Source organism: Cyprinus carpio, chromosome B24 (assembly GCF_018340385.1).
Source record: "Cyprinus carpio isolate SPL01 chromosome B24, ASM1834038v1, whole genome shotgun sequence".
In the NCBI taxonomy this organism is placed as follows: Eukaryota; Metazoa; Chordata; class Actinopteri; order Cypriniformes; family Cyprinidae; genus Cyprinus; species Cyprinus carpio.
The window spans coordinates 14,063,513-14,083,918 of NC_056620.1; the positions used below are offsets into that span (position 1 = coordinate 14,063,513).

The following is a 20,406-nucleotide window of genomic DNA, read 5'->3' on the forward strand; positions in this document are numbered from 1 at the left end:
GAGCAGCAAAGTGCTACTTAAAGATCTTAAAAACAGTCAGTCGGACCCCATGCATTGTTCTTTTCTGTAGAGATAGTCACGTGTTGCTTCTAAAGGAAACCTTTAATGACAGTTCTTCTGTGTTTCAGCGCACCAATCCACATGCTGCCTACCAGAACCCAGGACCAAGCACATCATTGCCCCAAAGCAGCATGGGATACTCCTCTACCTCCCAGCAGCCTCCACAGTACTCACACCAGACCCACCGCTACTGAGTCAGGCCACGCCCCCCTCTCGCAGTGCCCAACAGGGAGAATGTACTTAGGGAGGCGGGTGTGGACCTGGGCCGGACCGCCCCACCCACTGGCTTTGCTGTGCAGCATTTCCACCGCAGGAACAGTAACTGTAACCTAACAACACATCACCATGTCATACAGCTGACATTATCCTCCGCTGACAAAAGGAGAAATAAAAAAAAAAATAAATAAATAAGTGAAAACAAATGAAAAAAGCTGATGAAAAGCGGATATTTGTTCCATTGGTGATAGTTCGAGTCTTCGCTGCAAGTCTGTGATATTTCACGAAAAAGAAAAACACTCACTCACTCAACAAAAAAAAAAGCAACAAACATTCTCAATATGTGGTACTGAACAGCTGCACTATGTAGTGAGACTGGTTTGGAGTGAGGTGGAGATCCACCGTACCATCCAATCTCTTTAGCCCCAGTCCTTCTTGCCCTCACTTTTGAAATCCGTTGGCCTCTCCAAGACTTAAAGCTGCTATGTGACTGCCAGCAAAGACAGAATGACGTATGTCAGTCTGTCTGTCTCTCCGTCTGCCCTTATACACTCACACTCACACACACACACACACACACACACACCAACACATACACTCACACACATGCATACAAATACTGAAGCACTCACTCTTTTAGCCCATTGCTGGGGACCGAATTCTCTGTGCTGGAGCTGCTGACTGAAGCATAATGAGAACCTCTAGTGCCCCCTGCTGGATCATACTGGTAGAAGGCGGTATAAAAGAAACAACAAACTTGATTTTAGTAGTTAATAATTTAATGTTTTGGTTTTACGTTAGGAGAGGTCAGCAACTTCCATTTTGCTGTCAGACCGGCTGTTATGCGTGAAAGATCGGCCTTAGAACTTCATGACAAACGTTGTGTGGACAGCAGATTGAACATGCATTGTACTGTATTGTAATGAAATATTTTACATGAAACAAATATCCTGACAATAAAAGTGGAAGCGTTTAAAAAAAAATAATAATAATTGAAAAGCTTTTATTTGAGTGTTTGTGTGAGTGTTGACATGCATTTCCAGGGTGATAATACGTTGCTTTATTTATTTATTTTAAATACATTTTTAACAGTTTAGTTGAGTCCATTTTCATTAGGAATTATGGCTGTGTTATCTCTGTTCAGACTGCTCTAAATGTAATCGCCACATTGCACGTTCCCATGATTTTTATTAGGGCTTTAAAGTCCCATGTTTTATTTATTTCTTGATTGTCTATAGTAAAACTAACCTCCCTTAAAATTATTTTGGCCTTCTTGACTAGATCCAATTTTAGTTCATTAAAATTTATTGAATTTATATTTAATTACAGTAGTAATTGTTAAACTATTTTATTAACTAATTTTACATTTTAAAAGCCACATTTACTTGTAACTCCTACTGAAGGACATCTTAAATTGGACTAAATCTTCAGTTCTGTGACCAAGTGTTTAAATTTATTTTATTCATTTTGAAAGTTTCATTTATTTTAATGTTTATTGCTCCAAGCCACATGAACCAGGGTTTTAAAATATGTTCAGACATATTGTCCCAGTTTTGGTAACAATCAATCAACATTTTCAATCAACACTTCCCCCATCAGCCGTGGTCAGTGGACCATGCTGTCCCTCGCCCTATTTTATACCCTATTCATAGAAAGTGACAATTACCAAACGTTTGTTAAAATGCTGTTTAGGGTGTTTTCCGTGATATTTTTGCTTGTATAAGAAGTAGCCTTAGTTTTATTAAGTATTTTAGCTGTGGCGTGTTTAAAGCCCACCTAATATCCTCAGATAGAGCCCGCCCTCACACAGCCGCCCTGTAGTTTAATGACCGGGAAATCTCTGTCAATCATCCTCAGCCTCTCATCTGATAGGCTGATTGTGACAAATGGTGGCGTGCTAAATTCCTATTCTAAAATGCTGATTGGTGCGAACAACCCAATAAGCCCCGCCCCAAGCGGATTGTTTGGAATGGTCAGATGGACCGATGGAAACACAGGATGGCAATCCGGACCGCTGAAAGCCTGGACATGTGAGCCAATATAATTTTCAACAAAATACACTTTTGGTAAGCATCAGACAGTTACTTATTTTCGCTAATGTAGTTATTTCGTCATATTGCACTTGTTATATTTACTGTTTATCGCGCTTTATATAATAAATGGAACATGAGGTTTGGGTTTCTTTAGTGGGGAGTTTATTAATGGCGAGCTTGCGTTGATGATATAATTGTTGTTTTATTTAGTTATATTAATCATAACGTTGCTGTTGTGTACAATAACAATAACGAGCGTGCATTGCGTGACTTATAAATGTAGAATATGTCCTACTCAGAATAATAAATCAAAAAAAGTTTCTGTATCAGATACATACAGCATAATCACTCACGACTGAAGGTGCTCATTCACTAAACTGTTATCAAAGAATATAACACATAACAGAATTCCGCAAATTTATATTTTTAAGTGTTAACCAACCCTAAAAACTTAAAGAATTCAACCAGACAGTGTTTAAATAATATACACATATGGTGTTTTTAAGATAAGTCCTCGCTCACGCACGGAAGTCTCAGAGCAACTGGCTCGTGACATTCATGTGTGACGTGATCCGTGCTGAAATATTAATGCAGTCTTACGCGCAGAGATGCGCTGTACTTCAGTTATGAATAGCTAATGCATTGCCATCCAGTCTTTTCTGATTTTCAAACAGCGTTTAGAGAGTGAATGCGTGTCTCCCTCGTTAGTTTGGACAGGATGTGGCCTCCTGTGGGATGGGTCTGATGGATTTCAAAGCCTGTCAGCAGCACTGATGGGGCTCTAAACAGCTGTGATGCACACTAATTATTTGTATGTTTACATGTTATTCCAGCATCTCAAAGTGTCTGCTTCTTGTTATACACTCTTTCGTATTATTTGAAGATGATAGGTTGCATTTTGTCTGTCCGAAGTGCTCTTTATGTGTGTGGTTTTTGCAGTAGGCACAGATTTATGGAAAAAGAGGGCCGCTGAAAAGGAGAGAGAGGATGGGATTGCTTCTTTTATTTGAAGAAGAGAGAGGGTTGGGGGAGGGAACAGAACATGCATGGGAGAACTCCTCTGTTGCCCTGTGAACGGAGGGTTATTGTCCCGGGAACCTTTCAGAGTGGCTTCCCTGAGGTCCCCTGCCACTCCCCCTCCCCCATCCTCTCTCTCTCTCTCGCTCGCTCGCTCTCTCTCTCATACTTTTTCCTCTCATTCACTCTTCTTTCTGGATGGCTTCAGTTCGTTTTATGTTCTTCCCACCCGAAACTGTTCACTTTCTCGTCTAACTAGCTCACAAACTGCTTTTCATGCCACTCAGACTCACATTCCTGGCTCTTTGTCTGCTCTGTGTCTCTGGCCCCCCTCCCGGCGCGGTCTTAATTCAGTGCACTATGTAATTAGTGTGGGTTGTGTCCATACTGCCTTGTGCTGCAGAATTACAATGCCATGGAGAGATGGTGCGCTTAATGAACACATTACAACACTCACATACATGTACCTCATTAGACTACAACAGCAGCAGTGTCTGAGTGCATGTGTGAGGCCTGATGGCATATTTGCAGTGAAGTTCAGGTATCATTGCAGGAGGGAGTTTGTTTGTCGTTTTCACTTTTAAATGGGAAGCGAACAGGTTTGGCAGGTGGTGTGTAAGAACAATGGACTTTGTGGCCACTTGCATGATGTTACTATAATAAATGGCAACAAACTACAGTTCTCATGCATGTGTTAAACAATCATTGCTCAGGTTTAGTTTCTGAGTGTGCTATGTGCAGGTCTACAAGAAATAACCACCACAAACGTCTATCGAATTTAAATACCCATTATGTACGTGAACATTTATGAAATGTTGTGGCTAATTTAAAAATGCATTTATTAGCCTTTGAGATACATGTGACCAGGTGTGAATCTAATTTATATAATTCTGCTAATTTTTACATATTTTAAATCAATTTAGCAGCATTCGGTTATTCTCTGTATTGCATTTACGTTTGTTACATTTTTGTTTATTAATGCTTTAAGCTGCCTTTCATCAGCATTTAACATATTTTACCTTTTCTAAGTACATTTTATATAATTCTTCAGATTTTCCCAAATGTGAATTTTTAATGGAATTCTGTCATTCCTAATGTTGCATTTGTTTAATGAATGTTTTGGCCCAGTTAATGATGCTGTTATCTGCCTTTCAGCATTTTATCTCACATATACACACACACACACACACACACACAGATATATATAAATATCAATAACACATTTAATCTATATATATATATATATAAATTTAACTTAATTTCACAGAATTTACCAAATATAAACCAATTTTATGGAATCCGGTCATTCTCAATGTTGCATTTATTTTTGTTAAATATTTAACACATTTAACACATTTTATCTTTTATAAATACATTTTACAGAATTCTGTCATTCTCAATGTTGCAGTTACGTTTATTAAATATATATATATAAAAATACATATCCATAAATTTAAAATTATATGTAATTCTATCTTTCAAAATGTTGCATGTGCTTTTATTGAATGTTTTAGTTAATTTAATAATAATGCTTTTAGCTGCCTTTCAGCTCCTTTTAACACATTTAACACATATAAACCACATTTGATGAAATTCTGCAGATTTTACTAAAAAAACATTATAGAAAAGGTGAAAAAGTCAGCTAATTCCATCTAAACCTGGTTTCAGGGAGTAGCCAGAAGTTGCATTCATAGCTATGTTTAGATTGTACAAGCAGGATATGAGAGGAAATAAGTGGTTACATAGCAGTATTTAAATGTTGTGATTGTGTGCAAATGAAATTGCTTTACACCCCTACTGCATCATTGTTCTGGCTGTTTGGGACGACAGGAAGTTAGAGATGTGACACGGAGAGGAACAGGAAGTGGAGAGCTGGGTGTGGAGCTGGAAAACAGGAAGCAGGGAAAGAGGCAGATAAGGGGACCTCTGAGATGCTGTCCCACCATCCCTTTGTTCTTGTCCCTAATCTTTGACTTTCAACCCCCCTTAGCCAATCACACAGCAGATGGCCTCTCTCCTGGCCAATCACTGTGGGGGTTATTCTTTCACAGATGGGAGCATTCTGTCATGGCGTCCAGTTGAACCAGATGACATGGCTTAGTTAGGCTACTTATGTGAGGGATGAGAAACTTTTCACATGGAAATGCACAACATTTATTTTGTGTTGTCATACATTGACATAAAGTAGCAAGCTGTCTTAAAACATATGAGTAAAATATAATATGGAATTATAATATGCAGTAATATTATACCATATTGGTTTTGCAGACTGTATTTAACATAAATAATTTCACAGAAGACAATGTTTAAATTAGTGCTATCAAACGATTAATCGTGATTAATCGCATACAAAATAAAAGTTTTTGTTTACATAATATATGTATGTGTGCTGTATATATTTATTATGTATAGTGTATATATAAATACACATACATGCATGTTAAGTTTATATATTAAATATATTTACTTATAAATTATATGAATATAAATATAGACATTTAAATATTTTCAAAATATAAACTGTATGTGTGTGTATTTATATACATAATAAATATACACAGAGCGCACACATATATTATGCAAACAAAAACTTTTAAACGATTAATCATTTGATAGCACTAGTTTAAATTAATTTGCTGACTTATTCAGTAAGTTTTGTTATGGTTCTTTTTTTGCAATTCTGTAGAAGTTATTGATTTCATATCTATTTTCCATATTTTTAATGATGTAAAGATGTCTGAGACAATATGGGGAAAATATTAATAAATAATAAGAATAAATAATGATATATGGGGAAACAAAGAAGCTCATATATTCAGCATCATTAATTCAGTCTTCAGTGTCACATGATCCTGCAGAAATCATTCTAATATGCTGATTTGTTGCTTAAGAAAAAATGTTGAAAACAGTTTTTGCTGCTTAATATGTTTGTAAAAACCTACATTTTATTTCAGGATTCTGGAACAGGATTGTATGTTGAATAGAAAGTTCAAATGAGCAGAATTGATTTGAAATAGAAATCTCTTGTAGCATTATAAAATGTTATTGTTGTCACTTTTTTGCATCCTTGCTGAAAAAAAAAAACCCTAAAAAATCTTTCTGACCCAAATAAATATTTTTTTTTTATAAAATCTTAGAAAACCCAAACTTTTGAACTGCAGTGTGTATAATTCTGAAATTATCATGTTTTGACTCTAAAGTATTCAGTATGAAATTTAAAATAATGTTCAAATACTACGAAAACAAATAATTATTAACATTTATACAGGAGATTATAAAACTCTATAATCAATTAAAATGTTTTATTATAGATTTCTTTTAATAAAAAAAATAAAATGTAAGAAGAAAGGAATAATATTGATATTTCCTGATTGCCACACATCATGCAAACCAAATAATGTACCTTGAATTCAGTAGACTAATGATTAGAAGTGAGAATGTCTTCTGTTTCCTTAAGCAAATGATCAGTTTGCATCTCCTGTTGTCCTTTGATCTACAGCTGGGCAGCTCGGATGATGAACAGGATTACTTTGACGGTATCTTCTTTTCTTAATGCTTTGTAATCCTTCCATCCAAGGCTGCTTGTGAAGGGAGTTACAGTCTGCATTTCTGTTTGTGTTGGAATGGATTGAGCTTCATTTGTGTTGAACGTTAGGCGTGTGATTTCAGAGTCAGAGGTCAGTGTGGGTTTTGACCAGTGTAAGAGGGTTAACCAAAATCCGAGTAACTCAGTTCCCTTTTCTTGATCTCCAAATGTCCCAGTTTCATTCCAACGTTCGTTCTCTATCAAAGTGTGGGTGTCTGTTATATAATATGAGCTTCATCCAAATACAGCTGAAAACTGAGTACACATGATAGATGGACCTCGCCTTCAGTCTGTGCTCATATGCGTGTTTTTAAACACAGTGTTTGTGTTTTCCGGGCAGGTAGAGTGCGCTGCGGCTGTATAAGGGACAGCAGTCATGCCGCTGGTGAAGAGAAACATTGAGCCCAGGCACCTGTGCCGCGGGGTGCTACCGGAGGGCATCGGCAGCGAGTTGGAGTGTGTGATGAACAACACACTCTCTTCCATTATACGCCAACTCAGCAGTCTCAGTAAGTTACAGAGTCACTTTCTTTCTTGAACACATACGTGTTTACCTGGCTAATTTGGGACTTAGTTTTAGCTTCTGTTGTTGTTGATCGACGCTAATTAGCATTAGTAAGGACTAATCCTAATCCAAAATTAAATTAGTGCATTACAAAATTAATTTGTGAATTACAGTGACTCTTTTTTTATTGATAATAGTATAGGAATAAACAATTTTTCTGCCAAAGAAGTTGTTCATAAATTTAATTTTTGCTGTTTGCAGTAGTAGGCAACTTGCTGTACTAATATGAAGGAAGTGCCTTTATAAGCATTTTTAATTTTTAATTAAGCATTAATACATCTAGTATTCTGGTGTCTGTAAGATTTTAAAGAAAGCGCTCACCTAGGCTGCATTTATTTGATCAAAAATATAGTAATAATAACAATGTGAAATATTATTACAATTTTACTACAATTCTATTTCAGTATATTTTAAAATGTAATTTTTTAATTGATTTGCTGCTCGAATCAATTCTTATCAATGTTGCAAATAGTTTTTCTGTTTTTTTTTTTTTTCAAAATTCTTTGATTATTAGTCTGTAATGTAAAAGTCTTTACTGTCACTTTTCATTAATTTTAGCATTCATGCTGAATAAAAACGTATAAAAATAAATTAATTAAAAAAAATCCTACTGGCCCTAAATATACCTTAGAAGAGCTTAAATATGTTATTTAATGTCTTTGTGAACAATTTTTCCCCCCAAAAGGGAGGGTTCTTTTTGTTTATTTGTTTGTTTGTTTGTTTTTTAAGCTAACATTTGGGGACATTTCTTAGTTACTTTGTCCCAAACATTGTCCTCGATCAGAGTGGTCAACTCTTTTAGTTGCATGCATTAAAGGAAAAATTCACCCAGATGTGAAAATTCTGACATTAATTACTCACATCGTTCCAAACCTGTAAGACCTTTGTTCTTCTTCAGAACACAAATGAAGATATTTTGGATGAAATCCTCAAATATCTGACCCTGCATAGACAGCAGTGCTACTGACACATTCAAGGCCCAGAAAGATAGTAAGGACATCGTTAAAATAGTCCATGTGACATCAGCGGTTCAACTGTTATGTTATGAAGCTACAAAAATAGCTACTTTTTGTGCACAAAGAATGGTGACACAGACGAGAAGAATTGTTAAGTCGTTATTTTTGTTTTCTTTGCATACAAAAAGTATTCTCGTAGCTTCGTAAAATTACGGTTGAAGCACTGATGTCACATGGACTATTTTAACAATGTCCATGCTACCTTTCTGAGCCTGGGAATGTTTTAGTTTCATTGCTGTCTATGCAATCTGGGTTATATGAAGCGATGGGAACACTTTTTGTAAGTGAAGAAAACAAAAATAACGACTTTATTCAATAATTCCTTTGTCAACAGTCTCCTCTGTGTCTCTCCATATCACCGTATGCTCTGTATGCTCTTCTGTGTCAATGACGCTGTTTCTACGTGTATTTAGCTTTGATTTGATTTGTGGCGCGGATGACAGGATTTCATCCAAAATATCTTAAATTGTGTTCCAAGGACAAACTGAGCTTTTACGGGTTTGGAACAACATGGGGGTAAGTGATTAATAAAAAAAAATTCATTTTGGGATGGATCCCTTTAATATCTACAGAAAATGTAAAAATCTTGTTGCTTTTACTATACTTCATTACATTACTCTAAAACGTCCATTTCTTATTCAATTTAGACATTTGGTTTGTTTTGCCATTCTATGTGCACTATAATTTAGTGGTCCAGTAGTAGGAGTATCTTCAGCTCTCGATGCTAGAGAGAATCTCCTTAATAATAATTCCTCTTGACTCACGGGACCCTATGTCTGCATTACATAAGACCATTTTCTTGAAAACATGTCCTCTGAATGGGCAAGTCTCTCTCTGTGTATCCAGCTACTGATTTGTCCATCCATGTTGTTTTTTCCGTCCACCTGTTCTATAACTCCCCAGCTGACCCCTGAATTCCCCTCCAGTGTCTTTACTGTGCCTCTGCTAGTGGTGTTTGGTAGATGCCTGTAGAAGGAGAGGGCCTTCAGTGGCAGCTGTGTGGATTAAATATAAATGACAGCCCATTGGATTTGAAGGCAGAGCTGTAGACGATGTGTGCGTGTGACAAAAATAGCATGTGCATGTCTGGAAACATGCTTTTCATGTGTTGGTGGGTATAGTACTGGAAACGAGTGTAAGTGCGTGATCTGTTGTATATATATGTGTGTGTGTGCACACTCGGTCATAGGCCAGGAATTTGTAAGTAACAGACACTCTTCCTTCCTGTAAATATTTTCCTGTGTGCTTTTGTTTAACACACAGTAATTTACCAGCCCCAGTTGAGGTGGTAAAATTAAGTGTATTCTTTGTGTTTTTCTTTTTATACGTCTCTCCACCACACTCTGAGAAAAGTCTGTAAAAATATGGTCTAAAGTATCATATTAATATAAAGGAGTTTTGTGTCTTGATTTTCTCACAGGTGTTTTACCTCGTATTTTGAATTAGTTATTGCATTGTGTTGTGTTTTAGGGTTGAAGGAAATGTACGTAAACTTAACGGAAAAGGTACTTGTAATTTTCTGCAAGGATATTATCCATTGTTCCATCGATTTGTTTTTTCTCAGACAGGCCCAGAATGTAAAGTAGCTTATTTATATTTCCTGTCCTTAATATCCTGTTTTTCTGTATTTTATTTATGTGAAGCCTCAGATTTTAAGAACAGAAAAAAAATATATTTTAATAATGTAATGTGTAGTGTTAATGAATAATTGAATAATTTATATATGTAATAATATAATATAGTAATATAATAAATAATACAAATAATAAATAATTCATAAATATTAATAAAAAGAAATTTATATAATTTAAACAATAACAGTCACTTTTATGTAACTTTATTATATTAATAGTTACGTTAAATTATTATTAGTATTAGTAAATTATTATTGGTTAATTATTATAATTAATTATAATTAGTATTTTATATGTGTGTGTTTTTATATACATATATACACATACATATAATATTGTAATTCTATTATAATTAGCTATAAATTTTGCTCCTAATAAGGTTTTATTTAAAATTTGTATGCTTGTTTGCCAAGGTGACAATAGTGTCAATAAAGATTTTGAGCTGAAATATATATTAAATATATTTGTATTATATAATATATATATTCCCTCTTTTATGTCTTCATCTCTTTTCCTCACTTCACCGTATTCTCCTCTTATTTGAAAGGTAAACATGCTGAAGACATATTCGGAGAGCTCTTCAATGAGGCAAACATGTTCTATTTGCGGGCGAACTCTCTGCAGGATCGGATTGACAGACTTGCCGTCAAGGTCACGCAGCTGGACTCAACAGTTGAGGAGGGTGAGTCTGTTTCTGGGAAACAAAGGCTCAGGGTCATTCTTCAATACACAGTGACCATCGGCATCTCAATTCGTCCCAGAAACTACATCTCTGAGGTTACATAGCTCCAGTGTGAGATCAATAACACTGTATCCCTCCAAACCCAAAATCAACAAAAAATAAATAATGCACACCCCACATCTTTTTGACGTTCCTCTATTACCCACATCAAAGTGTGCACTCGCCTGTCTTTTTTCAATTAAAAGATCAATACTGGAGTTTACTTTACACACTCTGGAGGGCAGGTGTAATCAATCTCTCTCTTTCTCCTTCACCCTGTGCAGTCTCTCTTCAGGACATAAACATGAGGAAGGCTTTTAAAAGCTCTACCATACAGGACCAGAAGGTGGTGTCCAAGAACAGCGTACCGAACCCGGTGACGGAGATGTACAATTTGAGTGATAAACCACCTCCTCTTAATATTCTCTCACCCTACAGGTATGTGTACAACACGTATGGATCTGATTTTGGAGACCAAATTTTTCTTGTTAATGTTTTTTAAATTTTTTATAATAAATAATAATAACATGACAACACTATAATACAGTTTATTATTATATGAATTATAATTATCTAAAAGTTTTGCATTCAGTATTTGCATATTAAATTGTTATTGGTCTTTTTCATCTGTGTAATCATATGTAGCCAGCAGTGTTTATTTATAGCATTTCATTTAATCCCTAAAATCTAAGCTTGTCCAAAGCTAAAACTCATACATTATTCTTTTACTGCCTCGACAGATTAGACTGGTCAGAAAATATCATAGATAAATTAGCTATTAATGCTTTCCCAAAATATTAATAGGTATTAGAAGAACGTATAAAAATTTTACCAGTTTACATGAACATAGATGAATGTACAGAAGTATTTTCTTCTGAAGTCTCTTTAAGGAATATAGAGCAGTGATGAAATACTTAAAGCTGGAAGATGTAGTTCATGTGAGCGCTTGTTCTCAAGGTAGGGAATATGGGCCACTCATGAATACTTAAACAGATCTAATGCAGAATGTGTGGAGCAAATATTTCAAGGGACAGTGGCTGTGCTCTGACTCATCTTTTTTCTGTCTGTTCGGCTGGATGCGGTTTACATGGTTGTTGGCGATTTTGCATAAATGATTAATGGCCAATTAATAGCACTTCTGGAAAATCAGCCAGTCTGAAAAGATGCATCAAGATGCTTTTAAAATCCTTTTCTCATCTGAAGAGGTCCATAAAAACCAGCTCTCTGAATAGGAACGATTACTTCAATGCATCTGGAACCAAATTTACCACACTTTTTGTTTTATTGAGAGATTAATTGAGAAGAATTATTTACAATAGCTTTAAATAACAAAAATTAATCACGAAAATTATTATCATTATTTATTTTTATTTTTTTTGTCCCAGAGATGATGATAAAGAAGGGCTGAAGTTCTACACTGACCCCTCCTACTTCTTTGACCTGTGGAAGGAGAAAAAGATAAAAGACAAAGAAGACAAGAAAAAATATAATATACTACATAACTTTCAAAACCTTTCCTTTCTTTCTTTCTTTCTTTCTTTCTTTCTTTCTGTCTTGGATGGATGCCCATTTTCCACAAGTTGATATGATTCTTTAGGGATTCTTTTAGACTATAACAGACTTTGGTTAAAATTTCTAAATGGTAGTGTAAAACAACATCCTTTTCACCCTGTCAAAAACAGCTCTGTTTACAGCAAGCCGTTTTGGTGCTTATGCTAATGAGCTCTGCTGACCCCGCCCCGCTCTTCTGTGGGGTGACGAGCAGTTCTCTGAGAGACTGTTAACTTTAGCTGCATTCATTGTGGAACTTGCTAACTAGCACATTATTAGGAAAGGCAAGTTGCAAAAGATTCGTAAAAAAATCTTATACTCACTTCTTCTGTAGGCGGTCACATTCCCTTTAAAATCTAAATTAAGCCACTGCGTCTTTAGCGGCTCAGATGTCAGGAATAAATGACGACTGCTGTGTTCATTATTACATCCAACAACTGTACACCTCAATCGCTTAGGAAACATTCTGCTCCGGCATCGAAACAATGGCGAACTGTTGACAGCACATTCAGGGCGGGTCTGCGATAAAACGTCAGTGTCAGTCAACAATTGTGGGAGGGGCCTGTGCAGAACTACGCCACTCTGCCAAGAATCTAAAAACAGCTTGATCTGAGACACTGCTTATGATTTATTGGGATTAAAAAAAAAACACTGGCTGGATTTTTATCATTAGACACATAGTTGTGAAACAACATTTAAAAGTGAATTTTGCATCCGATGACCCCTTTAAAGAAATGAATACTTTTATTTAACAAGGATGCATTTAAATGATTAAAAGTGACACTAAAGACGTTTATTATGTTACAAAAAATATCTAAAACAAATGGTGTTCTTTTGAACTTCTTTTCATCGAAGAATCAAAGAAAGCATTAAGCAGCACAACTGTTTTCAGCATTAAAATTAATAAGAACTATTTCTTGAGCACCAAATAAGCATGTTATAATGATTTCTGTAGGATCATGTCACACTAATGGCTGCTGAAAATTACATGTATTTAAATAGGAAACAGCTCATTTAAATTGTAATAATATTTCACAACATTACTGTTTTTACATTTTTTTTGATCAAACAAACGCAGCCTCAATGAGGCTTTCTTTAAAAACCTAAAGAAATCTTACCAACCCCAAACTTACTGGTACTGTATCGTGAAATCAAACTGTATACTGTATGGTGTATCTTCTGTCAAGCCTCGCACTCCACATAAATGTATATTAAATATCAAATATGTTCTGACTAGCTGTGATTGTGTCCCATTATGCTGCAATTTGCTGAACCTAGTTATACATAGTATGATAGTCATTCATGAGGTGATATGTGATAATTAAACATCTCTCTGTCACTTGTTACTTTGCGACAGGAGCAGAGGCGATGTGTGGATGGCACACTGCAGAGAGAGGTGAAGAAGGTGCGTAAAGCAAGAAACCGCAGGCAGGAATGGAACATGATGGCCTTCGATAAGGAACTGAGACCTGACCATCGACATTCCCACACTGTGCACAGAGGAGGCTCCACGGAGGGCCCCATGTCCCCAGAGCACAGGTAACACAGCCTACATGCACTTAAATACACACATATAAACTCAGTTTCATCTAATTAACTTCATAACTCATGCAGGTCTCATGGAGATCATGCAGATCATGGCTATCTCTCCATGGCCAATCATGCTGGCCATGCACACACTTACTCAGGGCCTCCGCCCAGTATGGCGGCCCTGTCAGCTCATAGCCACATGGGCATAGACCACGATTATAGGGGAGGGTCTATGGCTTACCGTTCTGGCACACTGGGTCGTCCGCACCAGGCTCCGCCCCCTCCACCAGCATCAAACACCGTTAATGGCTCTGTGACCCTACCACCTGTTGACTACAGGTTTGTCATTTTTATGTAGATTAATTGATTAGTTGTAAACAAACTTGGTTGTTTTGAAAACATGCTCAAGCAAGTTCTGTAATGTCTATCAGAATTTTTTAGAGATTTACAAACATGATTGTTGGATCACACTTGTTTGACTTGTCATGAAATATATCATACATTTTTTTCATAGTTTCTCTATACCAGGAGGGGTTTAAACCACAGCGGTGGTAGGGGGTCTATGGAAAAATTAGAAGTACATTTTTAGAAGATGTATTTTTAGGGTTGTGTAAACATGTGAAGATATTTATTTATTAAATTTGGTAATATTACTGTTACACTATATTAATTTCTAATGACTTTTCAGAAATTATGAGATATAATTTTTCAAAATAATCAGAATTATTTTAAATATTATAAAACAATATTTTATAAAATATTGCATGTAGTTTAGAAAAATACTTTTTTAAATATACAAATATATAAATGAATATAATAATTATATAAACTAAATAAATATAATATATAGAATCTAATAAAAAAATGTCAAATGTAAAGTAATATTTTAGCAATACTTTAGCAAATAAAATATTCAAAATATTTCATTATAAAAGTCATTTATTTTCTCTGTTAAAATGTTGTCTCTATAATAAAACAATATTTAATTTTTTTTTTTTTTTTAGAAATTATATATAATTATATGATAAAAGATGCAATTACAGTTTTTATGAATATTTTGATTTTTTTTTTTTCCATTTGAGTTTTAGTTAAAGTTGTACTCGATTTATTGTTTTTGGCCATTTTGAGTAGCTTTTGTTTTTTAATATATACAGGTGCATCTCAATAAATTAGAATGTTGTGGAAAAGTTCATTTATTTCAGTAATTCAACTTAAATTGTGAAACTTGTGTATTAAATTCAGTGCACAGACTGAAGTAGTTTAAGTCTTTGGTTCTTTTAATTGTGATGATTTTGGGTCACATTTAACAAAAACCCACCAATTCACTCTCAACAAACTAGAATATGGTGACATGCCAATCACCTGAATCAACTCAAAACACCTGCAAAGGTTTCCTGAGCCTTCAAAATGGTCTCTCAGTTTGGTTCACTAGGCTACACAATCATGGGGAAGACTGCTGATCTGACAGTTCTCCAGAAGACAATCATTGACACCCTTCACAAGGAGTGTAAGCCACAAACATTCATTGTCAAAGAAGCTGGCTGTTCACAGAGTGCTGTATCCAAGCATGTTAACAGAAAGTTGAGTGGAAGGAAAAAGTGTAGAAGAAAAAGATGCACAACCAACCAAGAGAACTGCAGCCTTATGAGGATTGTCAAGCAAAATCGATTCAAGAATTTGTGTGAACTTCACAAGGAATAGACTGAGGCTGGGGTGAAGGCATGAAGAGCCACCACACACAGACGTGTCAAGAAATTTGGCTACAGTTGTATTCCTCTTGCGAAGCCACTCCTGAACCACAGACAGCGTCAGAAGCACCTTACCTGGGCTAAGGAGAAGAAGAACTGGACTGTTGCCTCATATCCCAAGTAATGAGAGCAAATTTTGATTTAATTTGGAAACCAAGGTCCTAGAGTCTGGAGGAAGGGTGGAGAAGCTCATATCCCAAGTAAAATCCAAGTTGCTTGAAGTCCAGTGTTAAGTTTCCACAGTCTGTGATGATTTGGGGTGCAATGTCATCTGCTGGTGATGGTCCATTGTGTTTTTTGAAAAACAAAGTCACTGCAACCGTTTACCAAGAAATTTTGGAGCATTTCATGCTTCCTTCCACTGAACAGCTTTTTGAAGATGCTGATTTCATTTTACAGCAGGATTTGGCACCTGTCCACACTGCCAAAAGCTCCAAAAGTTGGTTAAATGACCATGGTGTTGGTGTGCTTGACTGGCCAGCAAACTCACCAGACCTGAACCCCATAGAGAATCTATGTCAAGAGGAAAATGAGAAACAAGAGACCAAAAAATGCAGATGAGCTGAAGGCCACTGTCAAAGAAACCTGGGCCAGCAGTGCCACAAACTGATCACCTCCATGCCACGCCGAATTGAGGCAGTAATTAAAGCAAAAGAGCCCCTACCAAGTATTGACTACATGTACAGTAAATGAACATACTTTCCAGAAGGCCAACAGTTCACTAAAAATGTTTTTTTTTATTGGTCTTATGAAGCATTCTAATTTGTTGAGAGTGATTTGGTGGGTTTTTGTTAAATATGAACCAAAATCATCACAATTAAAAGAACCAAAGACTTAAACTACTTCCGTCTGTGTGCATTGAATTTAGTTTCACAATTTGAGTTGAATTACTGAAATAAATTAACTTTTCCACGACATTCTAATCTATTGAGATGCACCTGTATATATGCCTATATAGTTATTAATTTTGATTAAATTTTTTAGTTATTTTAGTACATGAAGTTAAACTAAATGAGAAATGTTTCCTTGGCAACTAGCTTAAAGTTTTGACATTTATTTAATTTCAGTTAACGTTAACAAAACGTGTTAATGAAATGGTTTTCATTTCAGTTATAGTTAACTATAGTAGTCAACATTTGAAATGGATCAAAAAAGTTCATCAAAGCTGTACTAAGACAAGAACGCATTTTGGGGTTACGTTTTAGGACATCTCTGATGAAAGGTTTTGATCCACTTCATATGTTAAATAACCCTGCCTTGGTATCAGAAAGTTTGAAACCCTCTGCTCTACAGTCGTGGCCAAAAGTTGAGAATTACATAAATATTAGTTTTCAAAAAGTTTGCTGCTAAACTGCTTTTAGATCTTTGTTTCAGTTGTTTCTGTGATGTACTGAAATATAATTACAAGCACTTCATACGTTTCAAAGGCTTATATCGACCATTATATGAAATTTATGCAAAGAGTCAGTATTTGCAGTGTTGGCCCTTCTTTTTCAGGACCTCTGCAATCCGACTGGGCATGCTCTCAATCAACTTCTGGGCCAAATCCTGACTGATAGCAACCCATTCTTTCATAATAACTTCTTGGAGTTTGTCAGAATTAGTGGGTTTTTGTTTGTCCACCTGCCTCTTGAGGATTGACCACAAGTACTCAATGGGATTAAGATCTGGGGAGTTTCCAGGCCATTGACCCAAAATTTCAACATTCTGGTCCCCGAGCCACTTAGTTATCACTTTTGCCTTATGGCACGGTGCTCCATCGTGCTTGAAAATGCATTGTTCTTCACCAAACTGTTGTTGGGTTGTTGGAAGAAGTTGCTGTTGGAGGGTGTTTTGGTACCATTCTTTATTAATGGCTGTGTTTTTGGGCAGAATTGTGAGTGAGCCCACTCCCTTGGATGAGAAGCAACCCCACACATGAATGGTGTCAGGATGCTTTACTGCTGGCATGACACAGGACTGATGGTAGCGCTCACCTTTTCTTCTCCGGACAAGCCTTTTTCCAGATGCCCCAAACAATCGGAAAGGGGCTTCATCGGAGAATATGACTTTGCCCCAGTCCTCAGCAGTCCATTTACTATACTTTCTGCAGAAGATCAATCTGTCCCTGATGTTTTTTTTTAGAGAGAAGTGGCTTCTTTGCTGCCCTTCTTGACACCAGGCCATCTTCCAAAAGTCTTCGCCTCACTGTGCGTGCAGATGCGCTCACACCTGCCTGCTGCCATTCCTGAGCAAGCTCTGCACTGGTGGCACTCCGATCCCGCAGCTGAATCCTCTTTAGGAGACGATCCTGGCGCTTGCTGGACTTTCTTGGACGCCCTGAAGCCTTCTTTACAAGAATTGAACCTCTTTCCTTGAAGTTCTTGATGAACCTATAAATTGTTGATTTAGGTGCAATCTTAGTAGCCACAATATCCTTGCCTGTGAAGCCATTTTCATGCAACGCAATGATGGCTGCACGCGTTTCTTTGCAGGTCACCATGGTTAACAATGGAAGAACAATGATTTCAAGCATCACCCTCCTTTTAACATGTCAAGTCTGCCATTCTAACCCAATCAGCCTGACATAATGATCTCCAGCCTTGTGCTCGTCAACATTCTCACCTGAGTTAACAAGATGATTACTGAAATGATCTCAGCAGGTCCTTTAATGACAGCAATGAAATGCAGTGGAAAGGTTTTTTTGGGATTAAGTTAATTTTCATGACAAAGAAGGACTATTTGAAGGGCAAATTGCTATTATAAAAACTTAAGCAGCAACTTTTCCAATTTCCAATATTTATGTAATTCTCAAAACTTTTGGCCACAACTGTATATTGTACACAGGCAAATTCTGCCACCTAATGGTCAACATGTTTGTGACATGCAGTCATGATTTTACCATGCAGGTTTACATTTTACTTTTGAATTTATATAGCATAACTTTGTTGAATGAATTATATAGCATGATTTCTTTCCCTTCATCTCTTGACAGTGTTGATTACATGAATTCTGGGCCACCGCCTCCACCACCAGCTGTTATCCCATCAGCACAAACTGCTTTTGCTATGCCACCCATGGGACCGGTCCTGCCTCCAGGCCATCTAGGACCAATGGGAGCAGTCACTGGCTATGCCCCATCCATTCCACCTACCTCTGGACCAATGTCTGCTTATCCTCCACCAGTAGCCCCACCCCCTCCCCCCAGTGCAGCCCAATCCATCACTCCCAAACGGCCCTCTGTGCCTAATGAGGCCCAGCCCACGAACGATGCCCGTAGTGACCTGCTTGCAGCTATAAGAATGGGTACGTAATGTGTTTAGGTTATGAACATAAGCATGTCACTTATTAAACATAAACATCTTTTTCTTGATCATGGGTAGATGATCTTAATAAATTTAATATATGTGTGTGTGTGTGTTTGTGATTTTAATTAGTGCTGTCAAATCGATATATATATATATATATATATATATATATATATATATATATAATTTCTTAAATATATACATTTGTGTATTTATTTATACATATAAATATAAATATAATATATATATATATATATTCCTTGCTGACAGATTTTTGTTTAAAAAATAGAATGAAACTGACCCTGAACTTTTGACAACTTTTGCATTGTTTCTATAAATTGCAGCAGTGCATAATGCATCATATCGTGAAAAAGATGAACATTCAGTGCATGAATCAAATTTCTGACAATTTCTGTTTTCCACGCATCCTTTTCTTATTATATCCCAGCATGTGGGCAGAAACAAATCATATAGAACAGTGGATCGCTCCCTGTAACATTAACTTCTCCTCCTACACTCATCTACAGTATCTCACAGGAGACAGATCGTGTGAGCTCCACTGACTTCACTCATTTGCATTAAGTTAAACACCCATAAACTTTGTTGACTTGCCAGAGACGCCCACATTGCATCGCATACGCCCACTATTGTTCATCTCTCATTGAAAATTAATGTTGTTAATGAGTTGTTAAACGTGTTTATGTTTGTTTGTACTGCAGGCATCCAGCTGAAAAAAGTTCAAGAGCAGCAGGAGCAGCAGGCGAAACACGAGCCGGTGGGCAACGATGTCGCAACTATCTTGTCTCGCCGCATCGCTGTGGAATACAGTGACTCTGAAGATGAATCTGAGCTTGAGGACAATGACTGGTCTGACTAAAACAATACTAATGTACAAAATTCACAGACACTCTAATTCACCCGCGAACGTTAACATTACATTTCCCATACACACAATGATCTTGTACAGTATGCAATTCAATAAAGGCACGATAGGCTGTCTATATTAAGAAATACTAAAATAGTCAATCTTTTCCCTGAACTACCACTTATGATGCTTTTTCCATTTTTTTTATGCTTTTTAAAGCAACACTTGTTAATAAATGATATGGACAAAGTATTTAGCGAATAGCAACTCGAACTACAGATAAATTAAGCATGTTGAGGTCAGAAGTTTCTGCATGAAAGTTTCTATGTATGTTGAGAAACACTGCGGTCAGTAATTATATTTGTGTGAACTGACTCGAGGAATTTGATTACACTACCTGAAATGTGTTCGCTCAGTGATGTCTGGTTTCTGTGTGCGTGTGGCAGTAGCGACAATAAAAATCTGACGAATTACATTAAACCGCTCTCAGTGTCTTCGTCATGAAATCAGGACAGTTTTGATTCGGAGACTCGTGTCTCTATGGAAACAGTACAGCTGAGACTGGCAATCGCCATGG

General features: G+C 36.4%; 2 protein-coding genes across 3 annotated transcripts in view; both read left to right on the forward strand.

The window, feature by feature from the left end:
- The window catches only part of LOC109064586 (cyclin-dependent kinase 8-like), a 17,542-nt gene extending 16,283 nt beyond the window's left edge, over nt 1–1,259 (forward strand). For both annotated transcript variants that reach the window (XM_042752402.1, XM_042752403.1), the window contains exon 13: nt 129–1,259. In XM_042752402.1, the coding sequence (XP_042608336.1) occupies nt 129–254 (126 nt within the window). In that variant the 3' untranslated portion in view covers nt 255–1,259. The remainder of the gene's footprint in view (nt 1–128) is intronic.
- A 932-nt stretch (nt 1,260–2,191) lies between these two features.
- Nucleotides 2,192–20,309, forward strand: LOC109053057 (wiskott-Aldrich syndrome protein family member 3-like). Its single transcript, XM_042752404.1, has 9 exons — nt 2,192–2,342; nt 7,253–7,421; nt 10,675–10,809; nt 11,133–11,286; nt 12,234–12,334; nt 13,740–13,938; nt 14,014–14,268; nt 18,652–18,962; nt 19,684–20,309. The coding sequence occupies exons 2-9, from the start codon at nt 7,289–7,291 to the stop codon at nt 19,839–19,841; spliced, it is 1,446 nt and encodes a 481-aa protein (XP_042608338.1). The 5' UTR covers nt 2,192–2,342; nt 7,253–7,288; the 3' UTR covers nt 19,842–20,309.
- The last annotated feature ends 97 nt before the right edge of the window (nt 20,310–20,406 follow it).